Genomic DNA, 17,442 nt, shown 5'->3' with positions numbered 1-17,442 from the left:
TGGGAAGAAAGGATAAACAGGAACCTTTTTTTGTGAGAGATGCAGATTACTTCCGAAACCAGCAAAATGACCCTGTCTCCAGAGAAGGACGGGAGTGTGTCTGTCTGACCTGGAGTCCCGGGGACAAAGGCCACTGCAGCCCTGACATCTGGTGAGCCTGCCAGCCAGGTGGCACAGGGGCTTGGTTGTGGAGTGACTCCATGACTGTATTTCTCCCCAGGCCCAGGTGGGTGAGGCGGATGCGATATCTGAAGCCCTCAAGGATGTTTTGAAGCACCTGGTGAGTTCCGCCTCTCCGTCAGTGGTTCTGAGCACCAAGCCCACAGACGTAAGGGAAGCTCAGGTACGTCCTTCCCACCGCAGGGTGCAGGTGTCTCTGAGCGCTGTGGGGATCCAGCTGCCTCTCTTGGGGAATGTGCATTTCCAGCATCTCCACCTCACTCTGTAGCGCTGAGCTTGCGTGAGCGCTAACTGATAGATAGCCCTGTGGTCCTGGGATGAAGCCTCCAGGAGGTGGAGCATCATCCTGCCAGCCGAGCGAGGCCAGTCCCCTGCTTTGCATGAGCTCACACTTGACTTCTTACTGCTGCCCTGGCCCTCATCCTTCCAGCAATGAGTGTTTCAGTCAGCTTTTTTGTTGCCGTGACACAAACCCCTGGCAAGAACAACTTAGAGGAGGAAAAGTTTACTTGGGCTCATGAGTTCAGAGGTTCAGGCAGAGGCTGGCCGAGTTCCTTGCTCCAGGCCTGAGGTGAGGCAGGAGAACATCGTGGGGGAGGGTGTGGCAGAGGGAAGCTGCCCAGCTCTTGGCAGCCAGGAAGCGGAGGGAGGGAGAGGGTGGGGCCGGAAGCAGATATGGCCTAAAGCCACACCCCAGTGGCCCCATTCCTCCAGCCACACCCCACCTGCCTGCAGTTAGCACCCAGTGGTCCTTCAGACTCTCGGTCATTGGATGGACTCATGCCCGATGAGCCCACAGCTCTCAGATCCAGTCCTCCCCCCTCTGAGCGCGGCTGTGTGCCTAACACACGAGCTCTCTGGGGGCATTAGAGAGCCCAGCCATAACCCTGAGGGACGGGAAGTCAAACTGGAGATGAGGACTGCACCCCAGAAGCAAGCAGAGCAGCGCAGGGTGAACGGGCACAGCTTGGCCTGGGCGAGCGTCAGGCTGGCGACACAGTCTGCCAGCGAGGCCTCTGCCCCTGGGAGCTTTATCTCCGGGCAGTGCGGGTCGATGGAGGCTTCTAGAGCGTGGCCGTGCCTCCCAGCGGGTGAGCAGAGCCCAGCCCCAGCTGCCCGACATTCTGTCGCAGTGGATTCCTGCAGATCAGAGGACTGACTGGTGACCAAGGCTAATGTCCGAATGTGAGGAAAGTTCAGAAAATAGTACTGTGTTGTCAGAATCCATGGATTCAGGAAGTAAGACGTACAGAACTATCCTTAACTCATTAATATCTTAAAATAGATTTCTAGTTTTGTCAGATAGCATGCTCACTATCAGCGTTCTCCAGAGAGACAGAACCCATGGGCGATGAAGAGCATACGTACTGGCTCGCAGGTCACGAGTGCTGGTGAGCCTGGAGTATGATTCTAGTCCACCTCCCAGGCTTGAGCACAAGGGCCAGCTGTAGTCCCAGGGTCCTCAGGCCTGGGGACGGAAGCCGCTGAGGTTTCCATGTTCCCACTGGAGTCCCTGAGCAGGACACCTGCGTCAGCTGAGGTCAGAAAAGAGGAGTCTCTCATGTGAAGGTCAGTCTGGCCTTCGACTTATTGGATGATGCCCACCGCATCATGGAGGCCATATGCTTTACTCAGTCTGTCAGCGTAAATATCAGTCTGCCAAAAACCTCATAGACACACCCAGAATATTGTGTGACCAAATATGACCCAGTGAAATTGACGTAAAATTGACCGTCACACGTGTGCAGTTGAGAAAGCACTCCTCTCCATCCCGTCCCCGCGCATGTGTTGCTCTGTCCCCAGCACTTGTGCTCCTGGGCTTTACGAATGTTGGCCATCACTGGTGGCCTTGTGTCCTCCCAGCTCACGGCCAGGAGGACTGGTCCAGAATGGAGTTTTCTAGATGGAATCCTGAAGGTCAGTAGTGGCCCTCAGGATGGTGGCGAGCACCTGCCCAGACGTTCCGCCTCAAGTCCGAGTCTGCATCTCTGCCTGCACGGCTCTCTCTGCCCAGGGTCCAGGCCTCGGGGAAGCCCTTCCGGGTTCCCACGCGCCGGTGTTCAGGCAGCAGCACGTGCCACTGGCAGCTGGCACGGGGAGTGCTGGCTTGCAAGGGGCCCTCCAGAGCTGGGGTGCCTGCTGCTGGACACCCCATGCCTTCGGGGGATGACAAGGGCACACTGGTCCCCTGCACCTGCCTGTCCCCTTGCTTGTCCACACCAGCCCATTCTCAGATACTTCTCACACAGATGGCTGAGGCCAGCCCACCCGGCCAGTGTCCCACCAGTGAGGTGGCAGTGGGTACCTGCCACCTGCGAGGAGTATGGGAGGCACGTCCTGGGTTGGAGAGTGGCCCACGGACACTGTGCTGCTGTCTCCGCCATGGCGAGACTTGGGAGCCTCTCTGGCTGAACGTGGGGCTACTGCACTGGCTTTATCTGGGACGGAAGAGGCCCCCGGGCAGGGACAGTGACTGCGGCTCGTGGTGCCCTGCCTCCCCGGAGCAGGGAGCCTTGTTACAGAGCAGGAGCGGTCACCTCCTCGTCCACGTTCTCCCCACGCTGTGCTTCTCCACAGAGTCTACAGCGCGCTTCATCTACTGCTCAGGAACCCTGTCCTCCCAAACCTCCAAGGGCTCATGAACTAAAGCTGCTGGTGAAGAACGTCCGTGCCTCGCTGCTCAACGATCCTGGTGCTTCAGGTGGGTGCTGGTGCTGGTGCTGCAGGGTCCTGTGGGGCTGTGTGCCGAAGGGACAGCGTCTGTGCTGAGCCTGGTGGGCTCCAGTGGCCCCGGACTCTGGTGGCACCTGATGGGTCTGTGGTGTGGTCCCTGCCTTCACTCAGTGTGAGCATCTGAAGGACACATTGGTGACGGAGGCAGTGGAGGTGGTAGAAACAGGCACAGGGCGCAGCCAGCGGGAGCCACGACGCCTGGTGTTCTCCAGCCCTTGGGGGACCGCGGTTGACAGCAACCAGGTGTGCATTCAGCTAGCGGGGAGGATTCTGAATGCTGCCCACCAAGAGGGGTTCCATGTTGGAGGGGATGGTCTGCGGGTTACTCTGCTCTGCTCGTTGCACATTGTATACTTGTACTGAAATGTCACACTCACCCCACAGGTGTGTGTGTGTGTGCATGGGCCTCAGTTTGAAGTTATGAGTCATCCTGAGTTAGGAGTCGTCCCGAGTTTAAGTTTAGGTTTAAAAATGACTTCTTGGGGAAGCTGAGTCTCATCTGAAGTAGGGCGTGTGGGCAGTCCTGCCTGCAGCCACGATTGACAGTGGGAGCAGGAGCAGTTGGGGTCAGTCCAGGGCCCATTGCTGTCCTCCAGAAAGAGACAGAAGGGCACACCCCAGAAAGACGTGGGGTGCCTGTGTAGGAGCTTACCTCAATGACCATCTCTGTAGGACCTCCGAATATGATGTCACCAGGGATGAGAACCAGTCAGGGCCAAGTCCTTTTTCCCTAGAAGGTTGAAGACTGAACACCCCAGAGACACAGAGGCAAGCGTAGAAAGCAAGTTGTTTTACTGAACACCCTAGAGACACAGGCAAGCATAGAAAGCAAGTTGATTTAAAGGGTAGAACAGAGACGGACTTCTCCACACAGAAGGGGATCCAGAGCTGGCATCAAAGAAGCGGGGTGTCCTGCCCCTTTTATACTGTCCGGAGTTCCTTTGCTCTCATGGCCTCTCCCTGCTTACATGAGGGGTGGCCAGAAGTTGGGCCAAAGGTGAAGGTGGAATGATCGAGAGCCCGGGGGCATTCACTAACAGCCCCTTGCAGGGAGGAGCAGGTCCCTGGAGGCAGGTCTCCTTGCCCACAGTTGCAGCAGGGCAGGAGCTCGGGAGGTGGTAGCGTTTCATCTCCTCCTAACCAGCCCGTCTTCCTGACCCAATCATTCAGTACCTACACTGACTGTGTCCCCGCTCTGGCCTCCTCCCCGCTCTGAAGACCCAGCTCTAACTGCTGTTAGAGGAAAAGGGGTGATGACCACTCTGGCTGCTTGGAGCTGAGAGGAGGCAAGGTAGGGGAGGCAGTTGGGTGTCCCTCTTAGGAGTGTTTTGGGTCAGTCGAGGGGCCCATGGCAAGAGCCTGGTTTGGAAAGAACAGGTTGTAAAACCTTCCGGGGGGTGGATGGGTGGTTCTATGAGAGAAGCAAAAAGACAGGAGTACTGGAATGAGATTACTACAAAATAAATGTCGCAGCTCTGGAACATGTCAATGAACATCATGAAGGTGGTAGAAGCCACTGGTTTCTCACCAGGAGGTGCAAGAGCTGAGAAGCTCTTCCCATAACAAGGCCAGTGAGGACACGGCCTCTATTTGGGATTGTAAATCTTAATCATTGCCAGAGTTATCAGGAATGTAAACAACACTTAGTTCTTACAATGTCACAGATGCCCCCATAAGATGTAGCTAAGCTATTTAATGTCATCTGATTCCTACAAAATACCTTTTTATTGGATAACCTCTGTGCTTAGTAGAGATCCCTTTATTTCTGTTACTTAGGGCTAGATAATCATACTGGCAAACAGATTAAGCCTCCCTGTGTAGGAGGTTAGGAAGATTTGTAGGCCTTAAATTGACTATTGACTAAAAAAAACTTCTGACCCTGATAGTCTCTTTTGGTAGTTATCAGGCACTCCTGTCTAAGAATCCCTCTTTTGTAGCCTCCAGTCTTACTTACTGTTGGTGGGGCCGACACAAGTGTACATCTTAAGTTATATTAAAGGAACTATCCTCCTTTTTTTTAAATGCCAGGGATGACTGCTTTGGTTATAACTTCTTTGCTAGGTGTTTAAGATCAAGCTGTTCAAATTGACCTCATTCCTATCTACTCTTTAAAAGTCACCTGAGTTCCCTCAGGGGGTCACTCTTGGGAACTTGTGAGCAGCCTCTTAGCTCCTCTAGTGCCATCTGCCAGCATGGGTCAAGGTCTTATTGACCGTGTGACTTTCCTTGGAAGCATCAGGGATATTTTCCTTTTCAATGACCCTCTTTATAGCATGTGCATGGTTGGCCTTCTGTTCTCCAGGGTCTCAGTGACCCCCTGATCGGGAGGTCATGTGGCCCAGAGTTGCAAAACCCTTAGGGAAGTCCCCTTGTTCCCTGGGTTCAAGCTGACTCAGAGGGCAAGAGCCAAATATTGGCTGTTTTCTTTCTTGATCCTTTCTTAAAAATACCTTTATTTTATTTATTTTTATGTGCTGCTGAGGATTGAACCCAGTGCCTCATGCGTGTTAGGCAAGCCTTCTACCACTGAGCCACAACCCCAACCCTCTTTCTTGACCCTTTTACATCCTTAACTTTAGTTTCCAAGTTTGGGTCTTAAATATCCAGCAAGCCAGTTTCACCAGTCTTGAAGTAGGAGTACTGGGTTTTAACTTTAATGTCTATAATTTTACAGTCATTTACCCCTTCTATTTAATCGGGGTCAGTATTAGTACTAGAAGTTGGCTTTATATCCTGTCTGTCCTGTAGGTCATGCCCATTATCTCAAATTAACTCAGGTTGCTATATTAGAAATTATACTTCTGTAAAGCACTAACAGATAACAGTTAAAGTTTACAAGGAAAACATAAAATGAAATTAACAAAAGTAAAAACATATTGAGTTTTTATAATAACTATGACCAAGAAACATAATTGTTATAATTTCAAACCTTTACTTTAAACCTTAGTTTGAAGCATACCAGCTTGGTAAAATGTTCTTCTAGACCTTATACTTTAAAGACTTGTATACTTGGAAGATGACAAATCCAGTAGCAGTCCCATGATTACATTGATGTTCTTATATTAACTAAGTTCAGCTTTTAAAGGAAAATTTAGACTCTGTAATGTAATGTAATACTCTTAAATAACAGTTGTTGTTTAACCAGAGTTGTACAAACCCTAACTCCTTTAAGGCTAGTTTTTCTAAGTAATAAAACTAACAGACACAAGATATCATCCTGATAGATAAGAGCAGATTAATGTTTTTAGAAATCTTTGTTACTTTAACCCATAGAGTTTAAACTTTGTTTTATATCAGTACATTAATATTTGACCTTAGGGAGAAACCTTGAATAACTTTATCTGATTGTGCTACTTACATATGAACAACTTAGTTACACACAAACTTTTTGAAATTTGCCCTCCACAAACCTTTTATAATTGCTTAAACATTTTATAACTTTTAATTTTACAACACAAAGACTTTATCACCCAGAAACATTTCTTTTCCTTTTACTTTCTGTACTAAAATATATTTCCATACCTAGAACCTTCTTATCTCTTTCTTAGCTGTTGACCCCTTTTCTAAATTTACATTTTGAAACAACCCTCACAAAATTTTGAATTTAAACAAATTGTTCCACTTTAATAAGATGAAATACTTTATGCTATCTATAATACTTTAATTAAAATACAGCTGAAGCTTTTTGGATTTTGCATATAGAATTACCTATTAGAACTTTAACTCTTAGTAATCTTGCTTTAGTGAAGACCCAGAAACAAGGCAATCTTAAAATTTTCCATTTACTAATCTATGAAAACACACATTTAATGTTTAAATATATTACCTTATGGAATTTAAAAAGTCAAGAGTACTTGATTTTATATTTAGCAGTTCATGTTTTAGCACTTTAACATTGTAAATTAATCTGATGTCTCCTTAACCAACACATTTACAAAGATTAAACCCATTGATGATCAATCTAATTTACTCGTTTTTAACTGTAAAAACCACGATACCAGACAAGTGTAGCTGACAGTACTAGCCATCTCTTCCTTGTTGAAGAAAAATCCTGGAAGTAATGGATATTACTTTCTAGATATTTAATAGAAACCAACACTCTATTAATTGTTTGACCACCTAGAAAAACTTGTGAGTTAGTAATTTTAAGGACATCTTTACTCTCATCTGTTTACCTAATTGAACCCCTTTTTAACTTACATGAACTCAAGGTATTTGGATTCACTTCTCACTAAAATTTTAATTTATGAGCACTCATTTATCTATATGCCAATTTTGATACCATGTACATGATATATGGACACAAGCACATATGGAGACATAACAACACAATACACAGGTGTGCACACACACAATCAACAAGAATCAAAGACCTTGTAGATCTCCACTGCAATGGTACAGTTATTTATTAGAGCCTCTATTAAACTTGTTAGAAATTAAAAGAGCTTATTAGACTTTCACACTATGACCTAAATATAGGGCAGGCCTGTACAGTTGGAAATGCTAGGTATAAATTCTAACAGCCATGGAGGACACTGAAATCAGATGGCCAGCCATTTGTCCTCAGTGGCTATCAGACTTATTCCTAACATCATCATGTCTATGTCCTACTTAAGATCTTGTAAGAGGAAATTTTCCCAACATATTTGAGAGCTAACACTTGAATATTGGCCCCTGAACAAAGACAGAATGTAAAAACCTCTACATTAGATAAAATAAGACTGATCAGGGACTGGGATTGTGGCACAGTGGTAAAGTGCTTTCCCAGCATATGTGAGGCACTGGGTTTGATCCCCAGAACCACATAAAAAAAAACTAAATAAACAAAATAAAGGTATTGTGTCCATCTACAACTAAGAGTGTTATTTTTTTTTTTTAAAACACATCAAAAAAATACATTAATCTGGGCATACATGATCAAAATGTGAATTCATGAGCTCAAAAATATAGAATTTTAAAAAACAGGAGTTCTAAAAAAATGACATGGCCATAATTAGTAAAGGAGCACGTAGAACATCTTTATCAGATCAAGGTTCACTTTCTGACTCAGATTAGAGTGAGTTTAGATATTGAAAGAATGAGAGAGCCCCAAAATCCTTAGGTAAAGATTCTCAAGGTAAAGAAGACTTGACCATATCATTTTCCCTTCCCTGTGCTGTAGTGTTTAGGGAAGAACTTGTTAAGAAAGCAGGGTGGTAAGACAACCAGCCACAAGCAACTTGGATTTAAAAGTGACACAGTTTTTTCCTCCAGTCCCAGATTAGTCCCCTGCTGAGCCTTGGGAGCCCCACAGTTTACATTTTAATGCAAACCTTGGCAAGATAGAGATCTGGCAGAAGCCAAGTGAGGCTGCTGTTTTGAGTAAAGCCTCTTGTCTTGAACATTTTAACCATTTCCCCTATGGAAATCAGTCTCTTAAGGTGTATTCCTATAATTTATGTTTCCTCTGGAGACCAGTTTTATTCCCCAGTTGGTAATCAGGCCAGGTTGGATGCAGAAATTTGTGGGTCAATCTTATCCCAGTTTCCCAGTATGCAGGTTAGTGGTGAACCTGGTATAACTGCTAAGAACGAAGCTCAATTTCCCTCTGAGTGTGAGTAAATAACTCTGGCACCCTCGCCAGAGAAAACTGTCCATTTCACCGGAGATGTCTCTCCATGAGCGTCTAACATCCGCATGGGTCTGCCAATCCTAGTGCTGGTTCAATTGGCAGGTGCTAACGGGTCTGTATTTGTCCTGGGCTAGAGACCCAGGAGAATTCAGACGTAGGGTCATGACTAACCTTTCCTGCCACTATAAACCCCCAAAGTGATGACCCACCAAAAAAAAAACCTAGGATGGGGCACATTTCTTCTGCCCTATGGGTTAAGGGAATCTCCAGAGGGTGAGGAGGACACCTAGTGGTCATTGGAGGCTTAAGGCCCTTTTCCTGGAGGAATTAACGGGAGGGGTGAATTGCAAATGCCTTGCAGAGCAGTAGGAAATCCTACAGGCTGGTAAAGGCTGTGAACAAAGGGAACCCAGGCGCTTCTTTAGGAAACATTCCAAGTCCCTTTCTCAACCCTAGAATCTGAACAGCTGGAGTCTGACCTTCGAGGGGCGGAGATGCTCCGGAGGAGCGCAGGAGGACAGCCTAACATATCATCCAGAGGCATATGTTATTGGCACTTTCATTCAATGCCACTATGAGCTGATCACCATGGCTACCCCACTGGGGCAGTCAGGAGAGGAGTTGGGGAAGGAAACTTTGAGGTTCACTGGGCAGTGACCCTACAGTTTCCAACCCTCTGTTCATCTCCACACGTCCAAAGGCAGACAGGGATTAGAGACACTGGGTACTCACACCAAATGCTCTCTGGGCCTGGATAGGATCATGGGAAACGGCTTTGGCAGAACCCAACATGCCTGACCCACAGGACAGGTGATTTGAAGCTGCCTAGGCCAGGAATTCTCTCATGATGTCTTGTAGAATGGCGGCTTCCTTAACTGCATTTAGCTAGCCAATGGGTACCCGTTGCTGTCCTCCAGAAAGAAAGAGACAGAAAGACACACCCCAGAAAGACATGGGGTGCCTGTGAAGAAGCTTACCTCAGTGACCATCTCGGTAGGACCTCCAAATATGATGTCACCATGGATGAGAACCAGTCAGGGCCAAGTCCCGTTTCCCTAGAAGGTTGAAGACTGAACACCCCAGAGACACAGAGGCAAGTGTAGAAAGTAAGTTGATTTAAAGGGTAGAACAGAGACGGACTTCTTCACACAGAAGGGGATCCAGAGCTGGCATCCAAAGAAGCGGGGTGTCCTGCCCCTTTTACCCTGTCCGGAGTTCCTTTGCTCTCATGGCCTCTCCCCATCCTGCTTACATGAGGGGTGGCCAGAAGGTGGGCCAAAGGTGAAGGTGGAGTGATCAAGGCCCGGGGGCATTCACTAACAGCCCCTTGCAGGGAGGAGCAGGTCCCTGGAGGCAGGTCTCCTTGCCCAAAGTTGCAGCAGGGCAGGGGCTCAGGAGTTGGTAGCGTTTCATCTCCTCCTAACCAGCCCGTCTTCCTAACCCAATCATTATTACCTACACCACTGTCTTTTTGTCCCCGGCCTCCATATGACGTCCCTTTCCTTGCTTTTAGGCAGCGTGAGCCCCGTGTGCATCGCTCAGCTGAATGACCCTGTGCAGAGCTTTACCAGCACCCAAGCCAAGAGCACTACTCACCTCAGCTGGGAGGAGGAGTTCACCTTGTGAGTACCGCCTTGGTCATCATGGGCAGTGTCCACAGCCAGGACCGCCAGAGCCCGAGGCCCTCGGACAACACGATTTATGCTGAAAAGCTAAGTGAAGTTAGAAAGTAAACACACTGTCCTAGGCAACTTAAGGTAGCTCAGTCACAAGAGGGCACCGTTGTGGGGGCCCCAGGTCCCTTAGACATCTAGCACAACCATCCAGAGCAGGAGACTTCCCACTGATACCAACGTCCAACAGAATAAAGAAGGCGGAAGCATAGACCACTTACAAATAAAGATGTAAGAATCATAAATACAATATTACCAAGTAGAATCTAGCAGCACAATTAAAAGTAAGCCAGTTGAGTTCATACCAGAAATGTAAGGAACTCTATTAATGAATCTTATTACATCATTAAATTGAAGGAGCAAACAAACTCATTATCTTTTTATATGCCAGAAGGATAGTCAGTGACTTTTGATACCCATTCCTAATTTTAAAACACTTAATTAGAACCAAATTTATGAATTCTTCCTTAATAAGACTTTAAAAATTACTGTGAATGTAATTACCAGGAGTAGTACCGCTGACACAGGAGAAGGACCCCAATGTTTTGTTCTAGAAGAACTGGTCAGTGCAATTAAATAGGAAAGAGAAATGGCATGGAGGTGCCAGGAGGAAGGCAGCAAGCAGGCCGTTCCTTGGAGGTGCATCATTGCGTTTCTGGACTGACCAAGGAAGTCAGCCAACACTTAGAAGTAGTAATGTATGTGGGGTAGAAATAAATAATATTAGGAAAACGAATAGAAAGCCAGGCACGGTGGCACACACCTGTAATCCTGGCAGCTCTGGAGGCTGCAGCAGGAGGATGCAAGTTCAAGGCAAAACTCTGCCTCAAAAATACTAATTACTTAATTAACTAAAAGGACCAGGGATGTAGGTCAGAGGTAGGGCATCCTGGGTCTGATCCCCAGTGCTCCCCAAAAATAAAAAATAAAAAAAAACTAAAATTGGGAGAAGTAGTGATTCAGTAGAAAGCCTAACTGAAAACAAGAAGTCAATTGCTTTTTGATGTTTATACAACAAGTTGCATAGAGAGTGATGTAGGAAAACCTCCTCTGTCTTCACAGAGTGCTTTCATGAATTATTAATGAAATAGGAGCACCCACTTAGAAAGTGGCAAAATTTCCCCACTGGAGATACGAAGCAAGTAGAGATGGACATAAACTGAAAAAATGTCCAGTCTCAGAAATACGTGAAGCCCTGTGAGCTTACGGGGAATATCGTTTTTCACCTCAGAATTTGGTAGAGAATAAGAGAGTAGTAACGTCAAGTGGAGTGAATATTTCGCCCATCATCAAAAGATGTATTTTAAAAAATGTCTTAAATGTATTTACCTTTTGACTGACAGTTACAGTTTTTCTGAGGGAATAATCACACTATGTGCAAAGATATATGTGTAAGCATATTTATCCCAGCTTGCTTATGATTATGAAACATTAGAAACAACCATCCATTCTTTTACTGGGGATTGAACTCAGGGGCACTCAGCCACTGAGCCACACCCCCAGCCCTGTTTCGTATTTTATTTGGAGACAGGGTCTCACCGAGTTGCTTAGGGCCTGCTTTTGCTGAGGCTGGCTTTGACCTCTTGATCCTCCTGCCTCAGCCTCCCGAGCTACTGGGATTACACGTGTGTGCCACCACGCCCAGCAACCCAATCGTTCTTAATGGTTATAAAGGAATTGGCCAAGTAAAATTTTCACAAGACCAAATAGCCTCGCAATAGACATCTGTGAAAAATGGTGTTTCTCTGTAGTGATTGACATGGAAAGATGTCTGTGACGTTGTAAGTGAAAAGAAATGTTTCCAAGGGGGAGGGAGGTGGTCAGTGTTCCCTACTTTGTCCTCAGATAATTATATATCTGTGCTTTCAACATGGTAGAGACCAGCCGCAGCTGGCTTAGGTATTTAAATTAATAAAAATTAAAGTTAAACCTGGTTCCTCAGTTCGCGCTGACCATCGCATCACCACCACCCAAAGTGAGTGGCCCCGGTCAGCTTTGGAAGGCAGGTGGCCCGGCATTGTGAGTAGCTGGGTACACAGGGTGAGGCTGCAGGTGACCTTTCCTGTTCTGATTACGTGTCTCTGCAGTTTCTTAACTGTTGACAACTTTGTGTTCCTTTCTACGTTGAGAAAAAAATCACTCCATCTTGAGAAGGCCACAGAGCATTGCGTTCCCAAGGTCTCACGCTGTCTTCCCTGTCCGCAGCGAGCTGAACGCCAGATCCAAGGAGCTACACCTGCAGATCACAGAGGGCGGGCAGTCCTCGGAAGGAGGCTGGTGTGCAGGTAGACAGAGCCCCCGTCTTGGGAGGCCACCCAGGGCCCGGGTGGGGTGGGGGCTGGCAAGACCCAGCAGAGGAGGCTGGCCCTCTCCCCCGAGCCCCTGGGCTTTCCAAGGGCACATTTGGCTCTAACTCAGTTCCAGTTATTAGCAGGTCATGGCTTTGGAAAATGTTGATCTGTTTTCTTTTTTACCAATTCTGAATCTTTTATTCATCAATTCTTGGCTTAGAGAAGCAGTTTGGACCCCTTCTAGCCTCAACGAACTTCTTTTTAATTTTTTTAATCTTGGTGAGGTATATATAAAATTGATCCACCATCTCCACCCCCGTTCCTTCCTCCTTCCTTCCTTCCTTTCTTTTTTGTGTGTGTGTGGCTCTGGGGATTGAACCAGAGGGTGCTCCACCACGGAGCTACCCTCCAGCCCTTTTCACAGGCTGGCCTCACGCTCATGACAGCTCCCAAGTCCTGGGGCACCATGCCCTTTATCCCGACATTCTAGTGTGCATTTCCTAAGGATACGGATATTCTCTTATGTTCACAGTACAGTTGGCAGCTTCCTGATTTATCTTGATAAGAGTCTCTAATCCACTGTCCATGTTCCAGCGTTTGTCAGTGGATCAGGAATGACCTTGCCCAGCATCTCCACCCCGTGCGGGGTGCGTTGCCTCTGTCTGGCTGGAACACCCCTGCCGTGCCTTTGATGACCTGACACTCGACAGGCTCTTGAAAAGGGCCGCTTCCCGGCTAATGGACCAGCTTGTGCTGGTGTGTCAGCTCCCGTCACCCAGCAGACGTCAGCCATGCTCCTTCTCGTCCTTGCTCTCTAGGTCCGCTGGCCATGACCACTGTCCCCCTGGACCTGTTCAAGAAGCAGCCTTCTGGGCCACAGAGCTTCGCGTTGGTCGGTGGACCCACCTGCAGCAGCTTGGCACTGGGCTCGGTCACTGCAGAGGTATGGTGACCTTCTCGTCCATGCATTCTGGCCTGACCTCCTGTTCTAGGAGCTTCCTGTGGCTGCCAGAGGCTCCCTCGGCCTCCAGTGCCCTCTAAGTCTCATGCAAGAGATGTGGTGTCATGGTTCGCATGTCTAGATTTGGACGGACCTGTCCCCCTGTGATGGGGTTGTGCTGTCCAATGTGTGAGATGACGTCTTGCAACAACCTCTCAGGGCCTGACCCGAAGGGCCTTTTAAGACCTTTGTTTCTCTGGTTTTTAATTCCACTGTTTGTGCAGGGTTGGCTGTATTTGAGCTTGGCTGCCATGGTTCTCTGCCAACTCCAGGGAAATCCAGGTCAATTGAAAAGACTAAGTGACATTGAATAAAGAGGCCAGTGGGCATTTCAGAGGAAGCAGTGTTCCTCTGCTACTTGGCCTCACGCTAACAGTTGGCCTGCAGTGTCTGTGGGCTCCTCATCTGCAGATTCCACCCATCATGGCTTGGAACCCCTGGGGGAACCACGTCTGTACTGAGGGTGCCCAGACCTTGAGTGGCTGAGGATCTTGGCATTCTGGGGGGTCCTGGAACCAAACCCCCAGGTGCTGTGGGAAAACGGTACCACAGAGCAAGTGACCAGCCTTCTCTGCAGTTCTCTTACATAGAACCCAGTGAACTGAAATCCCGGCAAACCCCTCCCCCTGTTGCTGCTGCAAAGATAGAAAAGGACCGCACAGTGATGCCGTGTGGGACTGTGGTCACTACCGTCACTGCCGTGAAGACCAAGCCTCGCTACGATGCGGGGAGGGCGTCCCCGCTGAGCTCTGGTGAGACCCTGGCGTAGCCTCTGCGCTGGCCTCGTGAAGGCAGAGTGCTCTGGGCTGCAGCACTGGGCCTAGGAAGGCCAGCTCCAGACGGGGGTGGCGGCAGTAAGACTTGCACCTGCTTCTGGGCTGGACACCTTGCCTTTATGTTCTGTCAAAGAAATGTCCAGTAAGCTGACCCGAGGCTCAGCACCCCGGCCTATTCCCCAGCTCAGGTCCCTTGGAGACTACAATAGTTGCCCTCAGACACAGGCCCACCCAGGTTAGTCAAGTGCCGCATAACGGTCACACAGGGACAGCACACCCACTAGAGGAGCTCAGTGCAGGTGGTCAGCGTGACTCTGAGGTTAAATGTCACTCAGGAGAAGGCATGGCCTGCCTTTTCCATGTAGAGCTGACTGAATTCCGGGCCTACCCCCACGGCCACTGCCTCAGAGGCTCCTGCGCAAGCGTGACACGTCATTACTTACACGCTGCGTCTCGGCCTGAGCAAGCGCATCCTCCCCCAGAACAGCCCTTACTCCATGGGGACGCAGAGCACAAAGGGAAATGGCTTCGTCAAAACGTTTCTGAAGTTTCATTCACGTCCGGCCCCCGGCCCCACTTTTGCCCTGGGTGTGGCTTAGGTTGCTACCGGGGTCCTCTCCCTCCCTCTGCGCTTGGCCTGCCCTGGTAACTGGCTGTCTCCCGGCAGAGTCTCCCGTGAAGACGCCCGTCAAGGTGAAGGTCATCGAGAAGGACATCTCCATCCAGGCCATCTCGTGCCACGGTGCGCCTGTCAGCAAGACCTTCTCTTCTTCAGATACGGGTGAGCCAGTGTGCGCTCCTCCCTCCTGGCTCTTGAGCTGTCCTTGGAAATCTCCCGTCTGCCTAGGGGTCAGGATTCCTTTTCTAAGTTGGAGAAGAGAATCTATATATTTATGCATAATTTTCTTTTTTTTTTTTGATGGTGCTGGGGATCGAACCCAGGGCCTTTTCGTGCCAGGCAAGCGCTCTACCAGCTGAGCTGTATCCCCAGCCCAGATATAGATATATATATATATATATATATTTTTTTTTTTAAATGATAAGTAGAAAATGAGAACAGGGAAGTAACAGAAAGATTTGGAGTCACCGTGCGTCCCTGCTAGGCTTGAGGGAGCACAATGGAATAAATACAAAAACCCAAAGAAGACCTCACTGTACCTTCCGAACATTATTTTTCCTGCTCTTTAGCACACTGATGACCTCGATGCCGTTGCAGAGGCAGGACTCGGGGACAGCCCCACCAGCCCTGTGTGTGTCCCTCTGTCTGCTGAAGCTTGCTGGCAACAGTGGCTCCCAGCCCTTGGTGCGTGTTTCTGGTTTTGATGGTTGTGTCCAGGGAACCAGCATCTTCGCAGAGATGCCGTGTGTCTCTAATCACAACACTGTCTGTCCCGTGACCTCCCATCAGAAAAAGGGCAGGTGGGCGCTTCCCTTGCTCACCCTCTTTGTTTCTGGCCTTGCCAAGGTCAGAGGTGGGGCAAGGCTGGCCAACGGGAGCCACTCGCCTGGGCGGTGTGTGACCTGGAGTTTGCAGCTGCCCTTCCCTTGCCGGTCGCCTGTGCCTCTCCGGCTCCTGCCCGGCTGGGCCAGCTGCAGCGTCCGGGACACAGGCCCAGCCCTCTTTGGCCTCCACTCCCGACACCCCTTTCTCAGCGCCCTGCCCAGTACGTGCCTGTGCTCAGGCTGTGGGGCCTTCGCCCGGTGCTAAGAGACCTGGGCTGACATCCTCAGCCCCTGCAGTGGAGCAGCCCCAGGCTGCTGTCCACTGTGCAGCCGGGCACAACTGGCTTTCTGAGCTGCCTCCTGCACGGTGACCCTCCGAGGACAGCTGCCTCCAGGCACAGGGAGTAGCCGTCAGGGCAGCGCCCTGCCTCCCTTTCCTTGGTGACAGGCGGATACAGTGGATCCTTTCTCTTGACCCTTCTCTGTGGGCCAGAGGCTCAGGACAAAACTGACCTCGACCCACCACCTCTGGCACCAAGCGTGTGGCACAGCCAGGCCGTTCCCCAGCCTCTGCAGACACCAGCCGCCGGGGGTCAGCACAGACCTGAGGGCTAAAGGCTCGGCCCAAGACCATTGCTTCCCTGCTTCTAGGCCGGACACAGCAATAGGTCCCCAGGACCCCCCCTCTTAACCTACGTCAGCCCCCCCCCCCCCCCCCCCCCCGTGATCCTCCATTTGTAGTGTGGAGTCAGGACTCACAGATGCAGGGAAACATCCTAGATTCATCAGGCTGTGGCAGAGGGTGCAGACCCAGCCAGAGAGCAGGTACCCAGGACCAGGGCAAGAAGGGTCCCACGTGCCAGAGCCTCTGTCCCCTCCTGGGGACCCCTAAGTGCTCCCTCCTGGCACTCAGGTGGTACCAGCCCAGGAACCCTCTAAGACTGTCCTTCAGGGATTTGTGGGGGCTCCACTGCATTGGCATGGTGGATTGTGTCACTGGTCACCGAGGTGAACTAACCTGGGACCCCGGTCCCTGCCCCGCCCTGAGGTTAGGGGAGCTCAAAGTGCCCACCTGTAATCCCAGCTTGGTTCCTGGTCCAGTCAGCCTTAGTTAAAGGGCTCATTATGAATAACGAAAGGCCCACTCACCCTTTCCAAGGGTCTTAGGAGCTGTGTGCCAGGGCCCATGGCATCACAGGGTCACTGGCCGCAGTCCCCACCACAGTGGCCTCCACCCATGCCCTTGCGAAACCCGCCTCTCCCGCCCTCAGGCCACGGCTGAGGCTGCCACAGAACAGCTCCTTTTAACACTGCGGCTCCAGCGGCTCTGCCACTTTGAGTTTTTCCTCAGCACTAGTGTGGCTTTCAGCCGCAGCCTGCCTCAGAGCGAGACCTCGCTGGTCCTCGCTCACGGGGCTGCCTGGCACCTTCCCTCTGTCAAATGGAGTTTAGGGGAAAAAAGAAAAGAGTCAGCCCCACGGAGTCGGGGTGGGCAAGTGAGGCACGCACACAGCTCTTGCTGTGCACGAGGAGCACGCTGAAGCCGTTGGCCAGCGCGGCCCTTGGCGGCCCTGGCTCCACCCTCTGCTCAGCCACCCTGGAGGGAGAGGTGGCTGCACCTCTCAAAGCTCAGAGTCTCCAGAGGGTGGAGACGTTTCGTTTGCTTGCTCCTGCGGGCACTTTTCTGCCCTTCTGCTGAACGTCCTCTGGAGCCACTTGGAGGGGCTGTTTCAGA

General features: G+C 49.8%; 1 protein-coding gene across 3 annotated transcripts in view; it reads left to right on the top strand.

Annotated features, from left to right (window-relative positions):
- The window catches only part of C2cd2 (C2 calcium dependent domain containing 2), a 54,916-nt gene that overhangs the window by 25,564 nt on the left and 11,910 nt on the right, over positions 1–17,442 (top strand). For all 3 annotated transcript variants that reach the window (XM_047563726.1, XM_047563729.1, XM_047563727.1), the window contains 7 exons: positions 221–343; positions 2,758–2,881; positions 10,038–10,146; positions 12,403–12,482; positions 13,307–13,431; positions 14,066–14,240; positions 14,932–15,045. In XM_047563726.1, coding sequence (XP_047419682.1) covers positions 221–343; positions 2,758–2,881; positions 10,038–10,146; positions 12,403–12,482; positions 13,307–13,431; positions 14,066–14,240; positions 14,932–15,045 — 850 coding nt within the window. The remainder of the gene's footprint in view (positions 1–220; positions 344–2,757; positions 2,882–10,037; positions 10,147–12,402; positions 12,483–13,306; positions 13,432–14,065; positions 14,241–14,931; positions 15,046–17,442) is intronic.

This window comes from Sciurus carolinensis, chromosome 9 (assembly GCF_902686445.1).
Source record: "Sciurus carolinensis chromosome 9, mSciCar1.2, whole genome shotgun sequence".
Lineage (NCBI taxonomy): Eukaryota > Metazoa > Chordata > Mammalia > Rodentia > Sciuridae > Sciurus > Sciurus carolinensis.
Note: the sequence above shows the minus strand (reverse complement) of the source record. Positions and strands in the feature narration are given on the sequence as shown.